Genomic DNA, 24,523 nt, shown 5'->3' with positions numbered 1-24,523 from the left:
AACTCTCACAGTCAAACAAAGCAGAATTAACCTTATAGTCTTTGGTTTTAACCTGTGTCTAATAAACACTGCGGCATCTGTGAAGCATTCACATTCACGTCTGTTATTTCTTTCTTTATTTTTAACCCTGTCATCCATATTTTCTCCTCTCCTGCTTCTTCCAAAGAAAAAGGGAGCAAATGTACATTTTCTCCAGAATGATTCTGCTTTGCCCCAGCTTCTTCCTCACATCCACTCCCTGCTCTTTTCTTTGTTAACACTCCTGAGTTTCACTTTCACACCCATCCTCTTGTTATCGCCCTCCCGTTGAGTGTCTCACCTCAATTTGTCCTCATTTCACTCATCATACAGGTCTCTGTCACTTGCGGCATTCTCACTCTTATGCCTTGTTCTCAACACTCATGAGAGCTGGCCTCACAATTATCTAATCATGAGGACAGGGAGAGAATGGGAGTGAGAAACTGAGAAGAGGCGCTGAATTTGGGAGGGAATTTAACACAAATCTTGCTCTGGGCAAAGGGTATATGGCAGGTGTCCATGCATGAACTTCTGAGCATGCTCAGATCTATATGTGCACAGAAATTATGTGCCGGCACTAACGCTGTGCAAATAAAAAAAAAATGTTGGGCGTTTCTATCAATTTAGCAGGTTTAATCTCTTCCATATGGGCATGGGGGCTAATGCATCTGCTAAGGCTATTAGCCGCTATGAGCCCTGTGGATGCAGGGTAGACTAGACCTATTATCAGTTTGGCAGTGACAGAAAACACAACCATAGCCAAATAACCCAACAACAACAGCAAACACAGTTGTCTCTGCTGTGAAAAAGCACACAGATCCTTTGCTGACCTCTACAGAGCTGGGTCAGGGTCAAGCTGATGAACAGAAAACAAGGTGAGGCTGAGGAAAAGCAGCCCAAGGTGCTGATTGCTACAGTAACAGCTGACCCAGTTAGAATCCAGAATGTACCCAGATACACGATTACACACGTATGCAGGAAAAATAATGTGAAACGTATGCACAGATACCCTGCAAAGCAAAAACGCACATGTACGCTGGATACCACCAATCAGTTCGTTCCCGAGGTTGGACCACATCCCCTACACTGTATCTGACTCACCTGAGTTCAATGGCCTCCCCCATCTCGCCCCAGGAACTCATTTCAAACGACAGCAAGTGAGAGAAGATGCAGAGGGATGGCAAGCTGAGAGAAAGACGTCCCTCAGACTGGCAGCAACAAGGAAAACATGAGAGGACGAGAGGAGCTAGAGAGCATGTGATGATATTGCGCTCAGAGTGAGGGACAGAGTGGAGGCGAGTGCGCAGTGAGGGGAGTGAGAGAGAGAGAGAGAGAGACAGAGAACCACACCTCTTCTTAAGGGATTAACTTGGAGAAAAAAAGCGCCAACACATTCTCACACTCGTGTGCCGCCGTGCACCCAAACACCAATCAAACTACCCACGACCTACGGTGCGGATGAGCGTCTGGCATACAGACGCGGACAAACAAATACAGCACGCACACACGTATGCTCACAGCTGCTCTAAAAATAAAGACAAATCAATGTTTGACGCTCCAAATCCTGAGAGTGAGGAAAGAAGAGAGTGGGAGGATGGAAAGAGAGGGAGAGGAATGAGAAAAAGGAAAAGGGAGGGGTGATTAAGCGAGACATGGCGGGTGGTGACACAGTTTTCTTTGCTCTCCATCTGCTCTGGGCGCACTGGTCAAGAGTGCACTGGGGGAGAGGGCGAGAACTGGGGCTGGAGCCTGGGGACAAGACACTGGAGCTGGATCGGGAGAGGGTGTGCACACTGGAACCCAGCCTGATAGTATGCTTCCACAGGGGTCTTTATTGGACACGTGTTTTTCCAGCACTGGATGCCGAAGGGTATAGGCCACAGCTGTACAACAGGCAGGGTACCCAGCAGATGATTAGGGATAGCCTCAACTCCCTTTGCAAAGTGATGAAACGCACAAGCCACTCCCCAGCACACGTTTACTGGCAAATCCGGAGAAACATGTGGATCAGGAAACACTGATGTGTTTCTGTTTTGAATGTTAAGACGGTGTGTTTCACACAAGGTTTGGCATTTTTGGGAGGTTTGTGGGTCATGTGAAGCCAGAATATATGCTGTTAAGGTCACCTTTATATAGAACTGTGCATCAAATTTAGAGCAGTGACTCTTAAAGTGTACCATAATCAAAGGTATTATATGGACACTTACATTTGACTTGTAAAGTTTAGTGACTCGGGATTAAAAATGTATACATTTTCACGGTGATGCAAGAGAAGAAAGGTTTACTAATGTATTGGTTTTGGTGTTTAAAACAAAACAAAAAAAAAGACATGTATTCCATATGTGTTTCTGGGAGGAGTCCTATCTCAAGTCACAATATATGAAGCTTGTAAAGACTCACTTACTAACATTAGTGGGCAATTTCATAGCAAATATTTTTTTGCATTTGATATTGAAATGAACTGACTGCACACGAGTTTAGAAAACAACACCAGTAAAATTAACAACACACATGATTTTTTTGCACTCATGCTATGTTTGCCACATTTAGTAAATCTGGTCCATAGTGTTCAAAGCTAAAACACAAAATAGGTGCTTTGTCAGCTTACTAATGCTTTATTATGTTGTTAGGATGAAAGTGATTATTTCACGCAATAGACTGTATATAAAGGAAATACACACCTGCATACTTTCCTGAGGCCAGCAGGGGGCAAAATTACTGACACAATAAAAAGGTTATAAACAATCTATGGGAAAATTACCATGCTTCTCTCCGACTTTTTTTAGTAAACATCTTCCTAATGAGGTTGTAGTCTTAATCACAACACAATGTTTGTATTAAACTACGTAAACTACAGTTCTATTTAGAGTAAAAAGAGATTATAATGAAGCAGAGTATGCTTAAGGGTGAAGGTCAAAATGCTTCCAGCTGGCCACAAAATAGTACTCTACAAACTTATGAGTGACAACACAACAGCAATGTCGATCTTTAATATATAGTAAATATTCTGTACATTCTTCTTCTACTTTCAGCTATTTCAAAGAAAGTCAACTACTTACAGTTTTCTTAGTGAGTCAGGTGCTACTAGAACTTCTAGTCTATATCAAAGATGAAGAGTTTTCCACAGAGGTCTGGTATCAATTTCTTTCTAACCCAAAGTTTTTTTGATGACTTAAGCAACGTTATCAAAGTTAATCCAATTTCTTCTCCATCTCGAGTCACTCATGGCTTTATACAATATTTTTCCACATATGACGTCCCCAAATGTAAACAGACTCTAATGCGTGAAACTGGTGGAGCTCCTCTTTAATGAAGGGCAGATGTTAGAGGTTGGACCAGGTTACGGTTGCAATGACGAACAGGTTTGCTTGTTCAGTGTACTCTGATAAAAAAAGATGTTTGCAACATCAGCGAGCCAGCCAATATCTGTGGCAGTTAGACTATATATTGAACACCACATTTCAGCTGTTTACCACACAATGGTTTCTATGAAGGATCACATTACTGATGCTGAAATAACTTTCCAAATCAGTAAATCCCCGATCATAATTCTATAATGCTGTGCAGACTTTTGGCTGCTGATAAGCTCTCAAACTTGTGAATCATTATCTCAAACCAAATGCCGGGGATATTATTTGTTAATCACTTTTTTTAACCAACACACGCCTTACAACACAGTGCTTTGCAGCAGGGCTGTTTTCATTTTGCATAGCTACTAAGACTGGGGATACAGAAGAGCAAGGGCTGAGTGACTTAAAGAGTTAGGCTGAATGTCATACACTAAATGAAGATGACTGTTGGGTCTGTGGGAAACAAAGGCAGCAGTGCATAGATAGAGAGGTACAGCTACTGTAAGAGGACTGACAGAAGTTTGGGGATTAGACAATAACACTGAATACATTTAATATGTTGGGCGGCGAGGGGTGGGGTCATTGAGTCAAACAGGACTGTTGGACTGTGTAGTATGAATGTACATTTTTGTCCCTGTGGACTATGAAGGTCTTGTCAGTCACAGATGATTTGCTTTTTCTTAGCCACCTGGGTAAGGTTATTGTCTTCTAGCCTACACCCAGAAATTTAGAGGCTACAAGACAACAACCAGTATGCTCAACTGTATCAGAGGTTTAGCGCTGTTTCCACGTGGATAAAATCAAATATCTGTCAGGAAGCTGAATCTGATCACAAGGATTTGAGATGCCTTCTAATATAAGTCAAGGTGTGACTTGCAACTGGAGCCAGACTTTTAAGCCTTTGTTTTAGGCTGTAGTTGTAGCCTGAGGCTAGTCTCTCTCTTCTCTCTCTTTTCACACATTCCCAGGCTTCCACGATGCCAGATCATCCTCTAAGCTGTTTACCCTCCAACACCCAGAGCCAGAGATCAGCGATAGATGAGACTGAGAGGGATCAAAACGCTCCGTTTGTGCTCTGGTGTTACACGTGTCTGTTTTAGATACGACACTCTGGGCATTTATGGCTCCCAGCTTGGAACAATCAACACCGTCACCTTTCATGCTGTATCTTACATTAGGTTCCTTCACATGGACTTTTATTTCCTTATTTCCTTATTCATCTGAAAGACCAACACCATCCAGTCATTTTAGCTGTGGGCAAAGTCTTTGCCTTGTTTTCAAAACCTTTCCAGTTCACACGCTGCTAAAACAGTTTCTATGCCATAGCTCAAACCATTCATTGACCCCCTTGAGCTCTATAGATGGAGGCACCGTCATCCTACAGGAGACCACTTCCATCACGACAACAGACAATTCAGTTCAATTTTATTTAATATTATTTATGCAGCACCAACTCACAACTCAGTCGCCTCAAGACGCTTTATATTTTAAGCTAAAGATGCTACAATATTAGAGAGAATCCCCAACGATCAAACGAGCAAGCATTTTGAGCAACACTTGGTGACTGGGGAAAGGAAAAACTTTTAACAAGAAGAAACCTCCAGCAGAGCCAGGCTCGGGGAGGCACAGCCATCAGACACAATCAGTTGGGGATGAACGGAGGAAGACGGGACAAAAATCACACTGTAGTCGACAGCTAACAGGTTCAGGCTTTCCTTGAATTTGTCACCCACTTTTATAATATACATAACATGATGTGTATATTCACATCCCTGTTTTTGTGTGCTAATGCTTTGGCAGCATCCATCACATAAAATATCCACAAATAATAAATCCACTTTGAGCTGAAAACAATTACAGTGAAACGGTGACGGGCCTAACAACACTGTGATTCTTCCTTAAATGCTCCCATGGGTAAACTTGTCTTACTGTTCTTTCATTAGACAAGACCGCAAACAAATGCGTACATATGCTATGCAGCTGAAGCAAAGATCAGCAAAGCACCATAAACAATCACATCTAATCCACTAATCTCATTCAACACAAGCAGCACATACAACTGTTACCGCTTTACCCACTGTCTTATGATGCTAAGCCACATTTTGTGCTAATAAAAAAAACCTTCACATTTAGATAAGGATTGATTACAGACCTAGGAAAAAACAAAGACAACAAAAGGTTTCAAGTAGCCTTGAAATTTCTAACACTTCTTCCAAAAACTGTTACCATTAATACGGCTTAACCTGAAAAAGGCCAATATTTGAATTTCATATTATAAAGGCGTGCAAATTCAACATGTTGTTGTTGCAAGATAAGCTGCTTGCCTTGTTAAAAAAGGTGCACAGCAAAAACTGTGACATTTAGAAAAAGAAACAAAATGCCACAGGCAATCATTTTGTTTATCTACACTGTCATATTAAATTCTGCTCCAGCAATTATTTGATGACAGAAAAAAAAAACGGACGCGACTACACCTGTTAAAGGTGATGCAATGCAGGCTTACTATGAACAACGGCGGTAACGTTAAGATCTCTCTCGCTGTTTAAGTTTGATCTCTTCCCATCATTTTTTATTCTATTGTCTTGATCACTATTAACTCGCCGTCCTCCTCTCATTTCTCTTTCATTCCTTCAGGAGAAAGCTGCAGAGCTGGAGAGAAGAGGAGGGTGAGAAAAGAAAAGGATCTAAAAATATGTGGCGATGAAGACAAAGCCGCAGAAGACAAGAGTGAGAAAGGTGTGCTACATAATATATCTATAATATTCTAACTGTAGTGCTCTACTGTATCGCACTGTATGCTTCTTCATCTGTCTCAGTGTGTATATCTGTCTACGGGGCAGACCTAACTAGCATAAGCTTATTATAACTGCTGTGTAGTTATGAAACAAGATGAGCTCACCAGCCAGGTGGGTAACACACACACACACACACACACACACACACACACACACACACACACACACACACACACACACTTCCTCATCACAATAAGTAAGCCCTCTGGCACGTGTTACAATCAAGTTGTTCCACCATCGTGTGTGTGTGTGTGTGTGTGTGTGTGTGTGTGTGTGTGTGTGTGTGTGTGTGTAATGCTGTGTTTGTGTCTGCAAAGATGTTAAATTTAAGACTGTGTGGTTTTATAACCGTCATGCCTTAGTGGTTCCATAATAGTCTGTTATTTTAACCGACACTGACTGAATGTAATTTAGGCTCCTTCTGTCACACAGACATAACCACAACTAACAATCGGTCAGGTTACAAATAGTCAATTATCTAACTCTTTGTTCAAATAAGCACTCTTCCAGTGTTGCAAGGATCTTAAGTACAGGCCGGCGCACAGTAACTGTGAACCCTTACTGGTATCTGAAATGGGACTCAAATAAATCAAGTGTGATTAGTGGGCAAGTCATTCATTTTCCTTAAAGCTGTTTTATGTTTTAGTATGAGTCACTGCACTGACATCAAATTGGGTCAGTCTGAACTCACAATTTCAGGATTCTGGCTCTGCTGCACAGAGGAAACCATTTTTCCCACACACTCCTTCAATACTATTAAAAATAATATGGATAATAAGACAGATAGACAAGAGATCAATATCATACAATCAATAAACAATCTTTATTGTGGATCTCAAACTTTGGGGCTGGCCCCGTTAAGGACACAGAGTCACTGCCAATGGGGTGAAGATTAAGGCCGCAGTGACACAAGCATAGAGACCAGTCAGCGACCCCCTGGCAACCTCCAGTCGCAAGGGAAAAATGTGTTTTGCTGGGCCAACTGACTGCTGGAGGTTACTGGTTTTTGCTGGGTGAAATCGGTCGTGAAGAATGTCCTGCACCAAAAAATGTCCTTGGGATTTATTTCGTGACTAGCAGAGTCATCTATAGTTTGCGTGGAAGACATCGACTTGTCTGCAAACACAGCTGCAGTGATGAAATGTTGGGTGTTGATGGTGAACTTCTTTCAGCTTAAGTGAAGCATACCAGAAAACATTTGAGAACCACTGCTCTAGGCCAAGTGGAAGACATTGAAATCCAGCCACTTTTCTATGACGCAATTTCCTTTTAGCATACCACATGCTTTAGGCGTGCACCCTGAAGTATTTGCATTAGTGTGAAGGCATGTGTCTATAAAACATATAAAGACTTGTCTGTAATTCAGCAGTCAAATAACAAAAAGTTGTGAACCCAGCACATGATGATTGATTTTGGCCTCTTTGGGGAGGGCGTGCATCAACTTTTCTATACAACACTCCTATATCTTCACCTCACAAAGATTCACCTCCCCGACAATCATGAGTAGAAGTATCTGTATACTCTGATCAGCCACAAGATTAAAGCAGCGACTGATAAAAAGGATAACACTGCTCATCTCAGTACAATAACACCTTCTGTTAGAAAACCTTGGGTCCTGGCACCACCCACCTAAACGCTGCTGCAGACCAAGCATGCGCTCCAATGGCAGTAGCACTTTCCCAACAAGATAGTGCACTACAGGACAACAATGAAGTCCCCATGGTAGGGCTGTGTAATAAATCTAATAGTAATTCTATTTTAATTTTGGTGAGAGCACTAAATTGAGGAGGTCAACTTGCAGGCTGGTGAAACCAACTTCATGATTTCATACAGCATATTGCTAACTTCTACTATGCATCCAGTATCGAACGTCAGCTTCATCAGCGGTGTTCTGTAAAGAAACAGATGGGTGATCCTTAAGTGGGTCCACTCTTAATGCTACATCTGTCAATTCGAACCACTTCACCTCATCAATATGTCATTTCACCACCTCAGTGACTTCAGCTTAAGCTAACGCAAGCGATCATATTGAAGCGTGATAAGAATGCCTAATATATTTCGATTTCAGCTCCATCAAAGACCTCTTTTTTCCACCCCATCAAAATCTGTAATACTGCGCACGGATGGACAGGTCATCCAATAGCGACGCTTGACAGTCAAATCCAGTGCCTTATCCTGACAGGCTGCTTAAATCGATTTTTACCTCCGGTCAGTACTGCTTTCTCTTTCTTCTCCCACTCCATCCATCTATCTTTTCTCTCCTCAGTGACTCTCCATCATCATATGTCTCCATTATCCCTGACTTATCTTTCTCTACAGACCAACGCGAAGCCTGTAGTTACAGACAAAGCCTCATTGACCAACTGTAACACGATGGAGGAGTGTGTGAGCGTGCCCTTCAAGTGGCTTTGGATGCACATACACACGGCTGGTGGGTGTTAACTGATCAGGCCTGGGGCTCGGATACATGATCAATAACTTTCTGTAGTCTAATGTGTGTGTGTGTGTGTGTGTGTGTGTGTGTGTGTGTGAGAACATTTGCACATGGGTCAGGTGTTCAAGGCCAACTGCTTGGCATTACCTCTCTCCCTACTCCCAATCAACATGACACCCAAACTCTGTCACGCTACAGTAGACATACACACACACACATACATGCAAGGACCACGTGAAAACCTTGCTGCTCCATGGCAACCAATTCCCATGGCAACCAATGGTATGGGGGTTGTTTTTCTTCTGTGGGCTAGAAGAGTGAGAGGAGAATGAGGGGAAGAGGAGGGAGTGTGAGGGTGACAGATATTTGGGAGAGAAACTCTGGAAAAGAATAAAAATAGAAAAGAGGAAGTGGAGAAGCAGCATGAACACACACACATAGACACACACACACACACACACACAACTTGGCTGTTCTGATGAGGGTGACGAGAGAGAGAGAGATACAGACAGTGACAACATTGTGGGTGAAAGGAGACCTCCCTCCTGGCTGATCACAACAAGCGCTTCGTAGCGCGGAGGAGAGATGTGGGGTAGTGTTTTGGGGTGAGAAAGAAACACTGATATTAAAAATTTATTAAAAAGTCATCACATTTTGTGAAATGGTTCAGCTTAGAAAACTACAGTGTAGATGCTTTATGCACACAGGGTATTAATATATATGCTGGGTAGTTAGGGGAAGAATCGGAGTGCCCGTTGTTTGCATATTTACAGCATATTTACATCTCCAGGTACCCTGTGTAAGTACTCCATAGAAACACTGTAATAGGATTGGAATAACATTTTCAATCCCTTGCCCTGTTGTAAGTGCACTGAACAGCCTTTAGCCTCTATCTTCACTCACACTCCCTTTTACTGGATTGTAATTAAAACAGTGATAATGAGACTGCTTCACTTTACGGCCTTGTAAGCTAAAGAAAAAGAGAAAAACTGAGCCTTCTTGCATTTTCAGCTCCTCATTTCCTGTGAGAGGCATATGTAGCTGCTCTTGTAGCTATTTGTATTGACAGAAATACCATTCTTTGAATGGTCACTCTGTAATTTATTAATAAGGTTTGAGGCTCAAGGTTCCTTTATTTGTCATTGTACACCACAATATAGAAGGGATTTTATTGTACTAAAAGTTAGAAAGCTTTATCTGTGTTATTACAAAGTTGTTGCAACCTATAGGCTGCATTCTTATTATACAGCCTATAGGTTTTTCAGCAATGCCACCAAAGCAAGAACTTCTAGGACATGCTGTTCTTATTTGCAGGCTATCATTTACTCATCCATGCACAGGACTTAAATTAAAATCTATTTGCTATAAAATCCACAGAGTAGAGGAGAGGAGTGCAGATCTGGGGTTTTTTTGCCTGTGTAACAGCACCCCTGCTGGATGGAAGGAGCATCACTGCTATGCAGACCAGTTGCCTTTGGTCCGGGTTGTGCATTTGTATTTCTGCATGCATGTGATTGTGTGAATCATTCCCCAGGCTGCCTTCTATAAGCTCTGACCTCCGACCTCCTGTCCAGACAGGAAGCTTCTTTTTTTTTTTTTTTTTATCCACTTTGCTGATACATGGAATGCATGTTTCAGTACGTGCACTGAATACTAAATGCGAGCTTCCCCCCCAAGATATGAACAGCATGTGAACTCAAGTTTTCTTCACAATTCATGTGTTGACTGTGACACAATGCATTCATACATAATGCATGTTTTGCATCTAAAGCAACAACATACAAGGCCTAAAGTCTAAAAATCAATATGGCTTTCAAAGCTTTTAACATCTGCCCCATCCCTCTGCTGCTGCTTGTCTGACAGACCTCTGTCTGTCTCCGCATTCCTAAAGAGGAAGCGTTTGGAGGATGTGCTGATATAAAAGGCTGGCTTGAAGATACAGCTTCATAGATATAGCTGGCATTTTTTTTTCTTCAAATCCCCTTTGAAAAAATGTATTTTGCATAACATAGTTATATTTTTTAAACGTTACTTGTGTCTTTAAACACATATTAAGAAGGCCCGAGGCTTTCTCTGTATATATATGCATGTATTATCAAGCTGTCTCTTTATCCATCTGTCTGTCAGTCTATCCATTTCCCTGTGTGACACCAACCATCTGTCTGCCTGCCCTCAAATCTGTCCTGCGAGAGCGAGACGCACCAGCATGTTCTGGGCCACAAGGAAACAGTCGTGTCCTTTTCTCTTTGGCGACATCGCAACAATCCTCCTTACAGCAACATCTGGTGACACAGAAAGTTACTACACAGGAACAAAAAACATCTCAGAGGCAAAACTGTTTCCATTTACAGTAAAAGAGGAAAAAAGAAAGAAAGCAAAAAAACTAGGACATGAGAGGAAATTGCAGATGGGCTGTGTTATCTTTGTGGCTGCCTTTACAGAGGTTTGGGAGTTTTGGTTTCTGGAGAAGTGAGACAGAATGACCTTCACGGGGTGGTCATGTCTTATCGACCGGCACTAAAAGCCCAAGCTGGGCGTGCAGCAACACACAGGCAGAGGAAATGAGTTTAGAAAGTCAGGCAGATCATACAGGGGTGGCGCTGCTGCACGCTGCTCGACAGGATAAGCTTCCTGATATCCAGAAGTATTTAAAGTGACGTGTCTCAGAACTCTTTTTTTTTTTAAATCTGACACGCTTACAAGATTTTGCATGGCTATTTACTATTTAATAAAATTAAGAAAATATACAAAATGTGGCTTTTACTAGACACGCGATGCCCTGCAGCATTCAACAAATACACTGATTCTGTTAAAGGACTGGAGGAGATGAGAAAAGGAAGAAAAAATCAGCGGAAAGGAGATGATAGGAGGGGATCTGGGGATAAAGAAAAGAAGAGTCATGCATGGAAACAAGTCAGGGGAAGTCAATGAAAAACAGGACTAGAAGCAAACAACAAAGACTGAAGAGGAAAGAGGGAAGAAAAGAAACGTGGATGTGAAAGAAAGCAGGAATTAATGAGAAATGGGAAAAAAGAGGAAGGCAAGAAAGTTATGTCATATCTCAGCTTCATTTAAAAAAAACATCCTAGAGCAACTTCTAAAAAAGCTCACCCATGTTTAGAGGATTCAGCAGGGCGTTATCAGTTAACCTCTGTTGGGGAAAAAAAGGGAAGTAGAGGGAGATTATGATGGTGCAGAGTAAACATTGCAGAGGTGAAGACCCTCAGGCAGAGAGATCAGGCCAGAGGCAGACAGAGACAAGAAAGACAAGCGGACTGGTGTTTGAGGCCCATGGCTGGAAAACACACTGGCACAGCGAGGAGAGGAGAGGAGAGGAGAGGAGAGGAGAGGAGAGGAGAGGAGAGGAGAGGAGAGGAGAGGAGAGGAGAGGAGAGGAGAGGAGAGGAGAGGGGAAAAGGGAAAAGAAAGGAATTAGAGACTTTTTTTATAGTCGCTTTCTCTCCAGGATGTTGATTTGACTTCAACAGTTATCAGTCACTTTGACTTTTTTCCTCTCTTTTCAAACCTCACTTCAGAGCAAAACAAAACCTCATCGAACGTAAAGGGGGCCATCTCAATAGGCATCACACCCCTCGAAAAGCGTGGCGGAATTCTTTTAGAAACTGAGAAGTGTGTGTGTGTGTGTGTGTGTGTGTGTGTGTGTGTGTGTGTGCAGTCCCCTTCCTCCCCCCATCCCCACACACACACACGGTCACTACAGATTACAAACACACACCACAGATGGCCAGCGCGTCTCGTCTTTTCACCGCCACCACCATCGAGAATAATGGCCAGCGGTGGCCCCTCCTCCTCCTCTCCTACTCCCTTTCTCTTTTGTCAGCACGTGTGTCCGTCAAATGGAAGCGTGTGTGTCTGGGACAATGGCAGGCAGACAAAGAGCCCGCCTACCCCCCACCAGGATGCTGAATAGGGGGGCACGTGGTCCTTGTCATAGAAGGAACAATAGCGCTGAGGAAGAGGGGCAGAGAGAGGGTGTGGCACCCCTGCACCGATGGCAAGGTGCAGCCTGGGTGGCCCCCCGAGTTCAGATTTGAACTTGAAGTTAATCAAGCAAATCAGGGGAAACTAGCCAGAAGCCAGAATGTAGACCATATGGTAGATATTTTTTAAATTACATTAAAGCCAAATGCATTTACTGAGGCAAATAATGCATTATTCATTCATCAAAATGATTAGTCACTCACTCACTTTGTTTTTGGTTTGAAAGTCATGACTGGAAGTTTCATACGCCCACGCATTTTTCCATATGCTGCATAACCACTTACGGCTAATCAAAGCACATGACATGTTTTCAGACTAACTTCCTACCTTCCAGGAAACCTGTGATTCCATTAGTTTCACAACAGCAAGACAATTAACTTGTTAAGACGTAAAGTCTGATGTATTACTGAGATCGGCAGTCCATCACCATTAACTCACCTCTAGGCTTCTGCGGTCCTATAGCAGCAAACAACTCAATCAAAATTTTCCAGAAATCTGGGCTTGTTGGTGCTTTCAAGGAATGACATTATAAGTATTACAGTTTTCTGACTGCAACTTTTGTATGAGAATACCGTGTCGGTACTTGTCGAGGACTTCACATTGCTGTACTTAATGTGCTAACGTGCACGAAAAAGCACACATAAAAGTGCGAGACTCAAACACCGAATTAATGACTGCTAAACTTATCTTAGTCTGGCAAGTTAACAAGCTTACATGATACACATAATAAATGCTATAGCCTCTGAACATCAGTTAGCATGTGAGCATTTTAATATGCCAATACTAGCATAACCCAAAGAGCTATATGCTAAATGGTAAACTGGTACTTACTTAGTGATTTTGTACTCTGAGTACAGAGAGCTTTTACTGCAAACTTCAATTATCCAATCACACACACATTCATTTCTATACCTAAGCACCTTATCTACACTCGCACTCCAAATGATCCGTCGGGGCAACAATATTTTGCCCAAGGATACTTCGACATGCCGGCTGGAGTAGCCAGAGAATCGATCCACAACCCAGTTCTACCTCCTGAGCCACAGGCGCCCAGGAATTATTCACCAAGCCATAAGAAGTTCCTGAATGATCAGTCAGTTACTTTTTCTTTTTTTTTATGAACAAATTGTATTTTTTTTGTACTTTTTTGGAACTGAAACAAAGTATTCATTAATTCTCTGCTTTTTTCCATTAGCCAACTTTCAATATCACATTTCCACACAGCCACGTTTTCCACTCCCTGTTTGGCAGCACAATGAAAATGTGTTAGTGATGAGCAATTACCTTTGAATAATTACATATCTTAAGCATGTATCAAGTCTCAGCAAGTTGATATTGATGCAAAATAACATAAAAAATGAATGGCTTTCCAAGTAAAGGGTAAAACTGATTCCCATGACCAAATACGAGGCAGAAGCCATCCTGGAGGGCCCAAAGACTCAGCTGGTGGATTTACTCCAGCCTTAGGCTTTTACTCACTCTAACGGATACATCAGCACTCGTGGGACATGTTTAATGTGACTCGCTGGATACAGCCTGAAGAGTCTATAGGTGCTCACCCGCGTGTTCTCGTTGAAGAACGTGCATGTTTGTTTAGTTTTGGTTTTTTGTATGCGTGGAAGGGGGTCAAGATGCATTGTGGCAGGGGAATAGAAAGGTTGGAACAGCTGGGCTGAGTCTGCAAGAGGACACGACAGGGGGAAAGCTGGGGGGAGTGAGTTAGAGAAAGAAAAAAGAAGAAAAGGGACAGGCACGTACATCCAGGCAGGCAGGCTGCTGACAGGCTCCTTTTGAGGCAGCAGCTGGTTAGACTGGGGGTCTCACCAGCTGTGCCTCTGCTGACCTCTCCCTAAAACTCTCCACCTCCTCTTCCTCCCCAAACTCCACTTCCCTTCCCCCAACAAACTGGAACCCTCACCCAAATGCAGGCAGGAACACACACACACACACACACAGACACACAGAACCATCTGTCAGAAGGAGGACAGTTGTCTCTCTGATTGCTCCATAACGGTGTTGAAGCAGACTTGGTAAGACACAGCACCACGCCCCAAACAAAAGCCCTGGAGATATGGAACTATTCTAAACCAGACGTCTTCCAACAAGCCTCAACTGACGTCTCAAACTCGGAGACATGTCCCTGGATAGATCACCCAAAGCCTGTGACTCATGCATGCGAAGCAACACAGAGACGCAGAATTAGCAGTGATGGGAAAAGAAACCATGCACATGCTTTCATAGCTTTTATATTTTGACCAAAGAGATTCATGCATCAACATTGAGCTTATATTCACTTATTCTTTTTTAAAAAGGCCACGCTGTTTGCTCTCATTTTTATAAAGTAAGACAAAATTTACCAAATATGGTAACTCAGTGGAAGAATCGTCAGTGATCCTTCTAAAAGAGCGAGCTGCTGTTCCAAAAGTGCATCTCTCATTTTTCAAATCAAGCTTCTTGGAAGAGAGAGGCTGACTCACAATCTCACCAGCTCCTCCTTCATTATGATCTGCATCTAGGCTGACAGCAGATCAGCACCGATCAGATCTGATTTATGCAGAAAAAACAAGGAAAAGTTGCCTCGCCCGATTCAGACAGCATCACTTCAGAAGTGCTTATACGGAGCACCACTAAATCAAGTGCATCCAGTGAGTAATTGATTCAAGCTCTGTTCTTGTTTTTCACTCTGTCGTGTAGCTGGCAAGGCAAATCTGCTGTATCTACAGCAGGGGGAAAAGAAAAAGTGAAGAGAAGAGAATGAGAGGCCACCATACTTGCTTTAGAGGGGAAAGAAATTAAAATGATGGTGTGCACAACATCGGCAAAGTAAAAAAAACAATAAAGTCACTTGTGAGATACAGAGAATCTCTGCTATTTTTTTGATTCTTTGATTTACAAAAAAATTTTTAAAAAATGAAATCCATTTTATAGTTTGTGTCTGTATGATAACAGCCGGTCTCCGACAGACTCTGGGACAAACTGCATGTTGACATCCTCAACAACACAAGCAAACGGCATGCCTGGGTGACTCCACCAAAGCAGAGCGCAGCATAACTACACTATTAAACAGAAAGCAGTCAATCGGTCAATTCAAAAAGCCTCCTCTGTCCTCTAGTTTATTTCATGTCAGAATATAGTCCACACAAACGTTCTGAAAAGCTCCAAGAGGAGCACTTTTTGCTTTAATTCTCATGACTAAAACTGCAAAATCTGGTTAAAAAGGAGCTGGCCACACCAATAAACAGCCCACACATCTGTCTTCAAATGTTTTAACTTAAAAGCTCCAAAATTGAAATATACACTAAAATATAAGCCATATAAAATATATGCCACATAAGAAAAAGTGTTTAAATTTGGCAAGAACACATGATTATCTAGGACACCGTTACGTATATGCTTTTAAAACTTTTTTATGGTTACTGAACATTAAGGTGTGTGTGTGTGGAACACATAAATCACTTACACACACACATGCATTTGTGACTTAAGTTTCAATCCACCTATGAAGTGTCTGCAGCACTGTATAGACATGCCTCACTGGCCAGTTGATTGCTGTGGCATTTGCCAATGTGTACATAACTTTTTTTCCAAGTGTGTGTATTAAATCTGTTTATTGGCATGCCAAATCCCTCTCTGCTCCTCCTCTCCTCTCCCTGAAGGGTTAGCAGTGTGAATATTAGATGGGGACAGATTGTATTAGATAACACAGACCTAAATAGAGCCACGCACAGATTCTCACACACAGGCAGCTTTGTGATGTACAGTTACACAGATGGTGAAGAAGTGCACTTGAAGAACACTTCATGGTGGCTCATTCAGAAAGATAATGTATGACAATATGCCTACATTTCACCCAGATTTTGCTGTTTTATACCTAACATATCTTGCTGTATAACTCAAATTGAACACTGTTTTTCATTTTCACAGCAATGCAAACTTCTGTTTCTTATCACTACTGCAGCGGTCCACTGATGCACGCGGGAGAGATGAGCCCACACAGCTCACTGGGGGGCCCAAACAAATCTCTCCAAACTTTACTTTGTAAAGCTGGAGCCTCGGGTAAACACTTAGATGGCAGGATTTTTGTTTTATTTTCACATGTTAGGCGAGGTTTTAAAAGAGAACCTGTGCACTGGGGGATCAGTGGAGAAAAGTCAAAGAAATATGTGCCGAGCTCTGCGGTCTGCAGCTTGCAGGGATATGAAAGTGGACACAATATGGATGTTTCGGATGCTCTCCGTACATGTGGATTGCCAGGCAACGCAACGCTATTTATGAGACACCGTACTATGCACATGCACATAGCACATAGTGTGTAAAAGTGGTAGGACATGGTTTGAAAGTGGAGCTGCTGTGGTGCACAGACACAGACAGCATTGCATAAACAGTCCTGCACTTCACAGGCAGCTGGCGAACATGCAACTGCTCTGTGGGCTGGGATCTGTCCATCAAGTCACGTCTCAGGGGAACAGGAAAGGCAAGGATGAGAAACCAGTACGCTAGGATGTTTTCCTCCTCGGGTCTAAGAGCATGACAGTCTAAAAAAAAACTTCCAACATACCTTTTTTTTTTTTTTTTTAATGAAAAAAAGGCCAACTTTGCAGCCACATCATCATCACCATCATGCAAGCACCGCTCAACTTAGCTGCACCTCAGCAAGAGCAAATATCTAGTCATGAACAGCAACACTTGGCCGCCACAGTATAAACTGATTACATGCAAAGACAGGAGTTTTGTGTGTGTGTGTGTGTGTGTGTGTGTGTGTGTGTGTGTGTGTGTGTGTGTGTGTGTGTGTGTGAAGTGCAGGAAGAGAAAAAGGAAAAAAAGGGACTTCAAAGCTGGTGAACAGCTAAAAAGTAGGGTTAAAAGGGGTTAAGATTTTCCTCTGGCCCTTAGGAATGCAGAGCGGGAGCAATAACGCATTCCCTGTGTGGAGCGCAGTGAGCATCCTAGGACAAAGGCATGTAAACACGCAACCATGCACTCATGGAAACAAGAAAGTCTAGGCCAGAGGTGTCGAACATAAGGTCCGGGGGTTCGACATCTCTGGTTTAGACTCTCTTGGTCTGTTCTCCCTGCACATACCAAGCAGCCATCTGGTGAGCCGGACAATTCAACCCTGCAGCCATTTATCTACATTCTCCTCACAACTGCTTATCACCTCGGCCAGCATCCTCTCCTTCTTGTAAACCCTGCCACTCTACTGGTACCTCGCCTTTGAAAGTAGAGGAGACGAGGAGTGATGTCAAGGGAAGGAGGGGAACTTAAAGAGAATAGCAAATGAGCGCTCACCTCCTCGGACATCTCGACTCTACAGAGACTGAAGGGGTGCTACGGGGTGAGAGATGAAGGGAGAGAGGCCCCCCCTCATCACAACATAGTGTTCCCATTACATCAAATCATTTCTACATTACACTGGCTGAGTGTCGCCTTGGCATCACCACGATATTCCTCTGTGATCTGAGGCGAGAGCAGACATAGCCTGTGGGAGGACGGTCTATATACTTTCTATTGATCTCCTTGTTAAGGCTTGTTGAGGCCTGAGGTGCTTGAAGCCTCATCCATTAAAACATAATTTTTTGGAAAAGAAAAAGAGAGAGAGAAAGCGCTGTGGCTTTATCCTAGATTTCATCATATTTGGAGTCATATGAGAGCGTAGACAAAGCTGCGAAAATGATATCTGAAGGATCGTATTGTTCATAACAATGTAAAGCAGTTTCAGCTTTGAAATATGATAGAAAAATCAATGTCACTGGATGTTTTTGGTTTCTTTATGTGGTTAAGAGAGGACGTTTGTGTGGATAGTGGAGTCTTTTCTAAATGAGGAGTGTGTTTATTGTAACTTGCACAGACAGATAGCTCAGAAACTTGATGTCAATAAGCCGGGATTATAGTTTCATTACGTTTGTGTGCCTCTCTTTTATGAAGTTTATCTGTGTATTTAGCTATTGAGGAGTCACTCTTCACATTGCTAAATCAGAACCAAAACTAAAATGCCACTTCAGCAATATTAAGTAAATAAAAGTAACCCGCTTGTAATACTCAAATCCTTTACTCAGTGAGACATATTTTGGGGAATATGTTATCTGTTAGGAACAGCTAAATGAAAAAATCACCACCACTGTATTTCTCTAAAATATGGATATTAGCTTACTTTAATTAGCCTGGCAGGAAGAGATGGCACCCTGTACCACAATCTCGACCTTTTAGCTTCAACTGTTTTAACATTTTATTGACAGTTACAATGCTAAAAAACAGCACTTAGCAAGATGCTAGCTTAGGTCAGCTTTAGCTAGCTCTCTCAACAACTTGGCCATTTTAAACAAACAAGCTATGACTTGTTGTTTGTTTTATTACATGTTAGATTCAACATGAGTTTTATAAATGCTGGACAGATTTTAGTGTTGGACAGGGCAAGCTAGCTATTTGGCTACTCTTTGCACTAAGCTAATAGAGCGCAACGGTAGCCGCCCACATTTTTTAAGGGCTCCAGTTCTAGAAATGAAGTTCCACATTCATTTTCCCCACTGTCGTTTGAGAAAATTCTTGAACATACTAGTTTCGAGGTACCTCGTCACCATAAGGAGATTGAATTAGGTTGAATTTTTGTTTTTTAAATGAAAGAACATGAAAAAAAGGAAAAAAAACCCCACTTTGTACATAATTACTTTCAGAAGTGAAGGAACTACTGATCCCCTGACCCCCAACAAGCTACGGCTGATGGCTGTCCCCCACCCCCGGAGCCTGGAGGTTTGTTCCTGTTAAAAGAGAGTTTTTTTCTTCCCACTGTCGCCGAGTGCTTGCTCAAAGGGGGTAGAGCCGACTAAAGTCCAGATGTTATATTTTTCTTTACCATAGAAAGGATCCTGTCATCATCTACTACCTTTGTCTTCTATGGACATCCAGGCCTTTTTGCTTTTCTGTTCCCACTATCTGTTTGATGGATTGCATCCTCACATGGCCTGTTTCAGACTCCTTTGATGACATTTAGTAAATTCACAGCAACAGCTTCCAAATGCCAATGCCACCCTTGGAATGAATTGTAGAGCTTTTCCCAGCTTAATTCATTAATAATGAAATAATGAGGATATCCCACAGCTGTCCATGAAACAGATTTTGACTCTAGTGTCCGATTATATTTAAACATGCAAAAATTGGGGAAACTTTAAAAAAAAAAAAGAATTGCTGTAATTCTTCAACATTTAAAGCAATATTTTGTTTAAATTAAAGCTTAGTGATAAGAGACAAATGTAACTTGAATTTTTTTTGCTGATAATAATAATAAGGAACTTACAGGCACTGCTTTAGTGCGGGCAGAGGTGTTAGCATCATTGAGGAAATGAGTGAATTAACTTAGTGTTTTTATGCCTCTTCATGTGAAAACAAACACTGGCAAATCTCCCTGCAGCTCACATCTGTACATGTATCTGTACATCATAGCGCTGCTTTTATTTCCCTGTCTCACACACATGCGTCAGTGTTTTTTGTTAAAGTTGACTATTACCAAATAAATCATATAATTATATTCCACAGAAACATTAAAGGCATAAACAGGTTGTACATGTCATGTGGTGTTTTAGATCATCTGACAGTTCCCACTGGTTGCTCTCAGTTCTTGGCATGAGGTAATAAATTATGCTGCAATAATTTCACATTTTGGGTTTTTCCTCCAGGCATTGGAAATGTACGTATCGCTGTTCAGATTTCAAAGCCATTGTACATTTCAAATGCGCTTGGAGTCTCTGTCTCCGTCTCCACTGTGCCTCCCTGTCCACTCCTTCTAATAGTCGTGAGTGTCTGACATAATACCTAGTTGGCTGGCTGGCTGTACAGACCTGGAAAGGCCCTGGCTTGAGTGGCTGGCTGATTTACAGGCGTTCTAGGTGGCTGGCTCGCCACAGACAACCCCCTCATTTCTACTGGACTTACTGGGTTTACTGGGTGGACTGGCTACTCATCTTCCTACAGTGAAGACAGACAAAGGCAGGTCTGTTCCTCTGGGAGCAAGCAGGCAAAGACTGCCACTTCCCGTGGCCAAAAGAGGCAGAGGGAGGAGGGGGAAGTGAGACAAATGAAGAAAGGAAAGAGAGAAGACTGAGACCGATAAAGAGCAGAAAAAAAAGGAGGGTCCTTTTTAACTGAGGGCTATGACGAAACGGGAAAAAGACATTATAACAAGAATCAGGAGAGAAATGTGAGAGATAGAGTGTAGAGAAAGGGTCAGGCACAGCCTATTAGCTGTATGTTGTCCAATATGGTACTTGCGCAGGTACCAGCAATCAATCACAATGTTGCTTTCTATTACCCTTTTCACAAAGTATTTGTCTCACAGCCCATAAGCAGTCACGACAGGAACAATCCACTCTAAATGCTAACGCTATCAATATTCTTCATCTCCCATATGCTTGTTTGGTTTTTTTTCCCCACTATGGCATTTTAGTGCAGCTAGCCTGCGAAACAAGACACCTCTCCCTCCTCCATCTTGCCCTCTTTTCATCTCCCCGTCCATCTTTCCAGCGCCTACAATGGCTCCTCACCTCTCTCCTCTCCTCTTGGCCTGCAGCCTCATCCATCTGCCCCTGCAAATACTGACATGAGAAAACCAGTTTGGAAGATTTGGAGTCCATTTCCCTGTTCTCTCGTGTAATTCTGCTGTTGCGGGGGACAGAATATATAGCAGGTTACTCCACAAAATTTCAAGCATATGAGCATGCGACTTTTTAGAATGGGAGGACATTTTATGCTGTGAAAATACTTATTATCTATAGACAATGTATTATGAAATAATAGGTGAAAAAAAAAACAATTCTTGTGCTTTTATGATGCTAATGCTGCTTTATATGTAGCTTCTGGGTCGAAAAATTGAAGCAGATTTGAAAGTCCTTTAAACCTGCATTCTATCTCAAGGCCACCAGATGGCGATAGTTGTGGTTGCAAAAAGAAATCCAGGCGTAGAGAAAACCTCGATCTGTCTTGATACACGTAAACACTTTCCTGGTGAGTTTATTGTCTCAGTCACTCATTTATCCAAGGTATACAGTTGGTTAGTGACTTGCGATTGACAAGTCTTTAGCCAATGAGCGAGCAGTCTCACAGACCTCAACCTTCTTTGTCAAATCTGGTTCTTTTTAAGCCAAGATGGAAGAAATCCTCATCTTAAGACTTCAGAAACAAATGGATGTTGTCTCAGTAGAGCTGTCCGTTTTTTTACGCAGTCTATCGTTGGCAGAGATGGGCAGTAACACGTTGCAAGTAACGCGTTATTGTAATCCGATTACTTTTTTCAAGTAACAAGTAAAGGGATTACTATTGCAAAAAAGGTCACTAGATTACTGTTACTTTCCCGTAAGCACGCTGCGTTACTAAAACCATGATTTCTTTGCGAGAGTGTCTCATGACAATGACGTAAGCGAGTGCGACGTTCGTGGCAACAGCTGTCTGCAGATCAAAAATGGATAATATAACAAGTGCGGGAGAGAGTATGAACGTGCAGCGTTTAAAGCGTGGAAGTACTGACCTTACTTTGAGTTTGATTCCGTAAAAAGTGACAAAAACATTAGCGTCCGCTGTTCACTGCGTGGGAAGAAAACTTCTTTTTATAGTGAAAAAACCCCTAAACTTGCGAGCAAGCACCAAATACGCTGCCACTGGAATGTGAAATTCACAGAGAAACTCCCGGATCCTTCCACTGACATGACCGCTGCAGCACACCTGCACCAGGGCAAACCTCCCCCTGCCCCACTCCTGCTAAACAGGTGAAAATAGAGCAACAGGACCGCTACGTCTTTGATTTTATTTATTTTCTGCTGTGTTTTACTTGCATCTATTTGAAAGAGTGAGTGTAAACACAAAAAACTATTTTATTTTATACGCTGGAATATGCAGAAAATAGGTTTAAATGTTAAACATTTTTCTTCCAGTCAGAGAATGTTGCATATAATTTAATGTTTGCTTGATGCATAAAGTTAAAAGATTAAAACTAATAAAACAAGTTTTAAAAAGAGACTTTTTCATTTGATTACATTTTATGTGATGGATTATGCAGAAAAAAGTAGAATTGGGCTGAAAGATCTATCGCTTTATTACCTATTCAGGTTGTAAATCATGTTTTTAAAAAGTAACTAAGTAACTAATTACTTTTGAAAATAAGTAATCAGTAAAGTAATGGGATTACTTTTTGGGGAAGTAATCAATAATTAGTTTCTGATTACTTTTTTCAAGTAACTTGACCAACACTGATCGTCAGGATCAAAATATTATTCTTTGCATGTAAGGATCCATGCTTCCAGTAAGGATGATTTTTTCCCCCCTCCGTGTAGCACTAATTGGGATCCAAAAGGAGTCTGTCTCTGTACGATACATTTTCTTTTAAACAGTTTTAAGCATAATTTGAATGACACAAGGAGCGCACACAGTTACACTGAATGTCAGCTGTTATAATTTGTTAATTAGTTGGTTTTAGAGACACTGAGGGGAGGCTGCTAGCCTAGCTCTACACTTTATCGAACAAGTGTAAATGTAACTTAAATATATTAAGTGACTAAATATTTCATATATGATTAAATCTTTTTTTTTAATCAAAGGTTTGTATAAATTTTGTGCTTATATGGTCCTGAATTCTTCTGAATTGGTCGTCGTGCATTTTCTTGTCCAAGCTGTGACACCATGGGTGCAGCTGGTTTCTGGGTTACAGACCCTGCGTCGACACACAGGGGTGGCTTCAGTATGATGCTGTACCTGTTGCTAAATTTAAAAAAAAAACTAAAAAAAAAAAACTGTAGCTGTTTTTATTTTTAAGTTTGGGAAAACAGTAAATTATATTACCCACAGTGCAACATGTCTATGTTACTACAAAAGCACAATCTTGCTTAATAATATGGTATTTTTTTAAATCAAAATGCCAGTTTGATTAAAAAAAAGACGATTTAAACTATACAGCGGATCACAAAAATCCCAGTGAAATACTTTTTATACAAAAACAAAAATGAAGCAACTGTTTATATAAAAACTTTCTTGCTTGATTATATAATGATGTGATTCAAAAAATGTTTTTAAGAGGATCCAGCAGGATCGTTTTGATCTGTGTAGGCGTTACAAGAGCCATTTCCCCCGGTGTTTTATGAGAACCTACGCCAACCTCGTGCTGCTGCTGGAGCTTTTTATTTTGACTCACATTTTAACACGTTTTAACTCTCATTAATACTGTGAAGCATATTTTCTAAAACATTAACCTATTGCTTTAGATGGAGAGAGGAATACAGGCTACTGAGTGATATTTTTATTTCTACACTCTAGAGCTTTTTCTAGTCTGCTAATAAGGATTTTTCCTCTGGTTGTAGTCTGCTGACAAGGTCTTCCTTTCATTCCTGAAACTCTACAAATATCCCTTATGTAACTGCTAATTTTACTACAAACATTATCATGTTATCTCGCTGTGCTCCTGTGAGGTACACTCAACAGTATTCAGTGGCATTGCTATAATTTCCCCATGAGGATTTAGAGCATGTCTGTGGTACTCGGCACAGTGGGTGATAAGATGGGTAATAGGTTATTTCAGTCTCAACAGCAGGGTGATTCAATTGTGGTTAATAGTTGTGGTGTGAGGGTTTTTTAATAGGTTATTCTTACTTCCTTCGTGAAATCTGTATCTTTATTAATACTTCTCATGTGCATTAAAAGGACAATCTCTTGTCTTTCATGAGGGATCCTTTCCAGCTATTCCTCCCTTGATCGCGATCGTGATGCCAGCAGCTCGGAGAGTGAGCTGCATCTGGCGTGCAGCTGGACACCACAGAAAGACAAACAGATGGAGATGATTGAAAGACAAGTAAAAGAAATCAGAGAAGTCATAAGAGTTTAAGATAGACTGCTGCCCTTCACACCTGCCTAAATAAGAAAATCTATACGAGGTATATTAAAGGTTGGTG

The 24,523-nt window shown here is 41.6% G+C and overlaps 1 protein-coding gene across 2 annotated transcripts in view; it reads right to left on the bottom strand.

Moving 5' to 3' along the window:
* numbl (NUMB like endocytic adaptor protein) overlaps positions 1 to 24,523 on the bottom strand; it is a 64,920-nt gene that overhangs the window by 33,508 nt on the left and 6,889 nt on the right. The window contains exon 1 of one of the 2 annotated variants that reach the window (XM_063493056.1): positions 1,120 to 1,340. The exons of the other annotated variant lie outside the window; for it this stretch is intronic. Within the exon in view, the coding sequence (XP_063349126.1) occupies positions 1,120 to 1,160 (41 nt within the window). The 5' untranslated portion in view covers positions 1,161 to 1,340. Of the gene's footprint in view, positions 1 to 1,119; positions 1,341 to 24,523 lie in introns of those variants that run through there. 2 annotated transcript variants of the gene reach the window in all.

This window comes from Pelmatolapia mariae, linkage group LG14, assembly GCF_036321145.2.
Source record: "Pelmatolapia mariae isolate MD_Pm_ZW linkage group LG14, Pm_UMD_F_2, whole genome shotgun sequence".
NCBI classification, from domain to species: Eukaryota; Metazoa; Chordata; class Actinopteri; order Cichliformes; family Cichlidae; genus Pelmatolapia; species Pelmatolapia mariae.
Note: the sequence above shows the minus strand (reverse complement) of the source record. Positions and strands in the feature narration are given on the sequence as shown.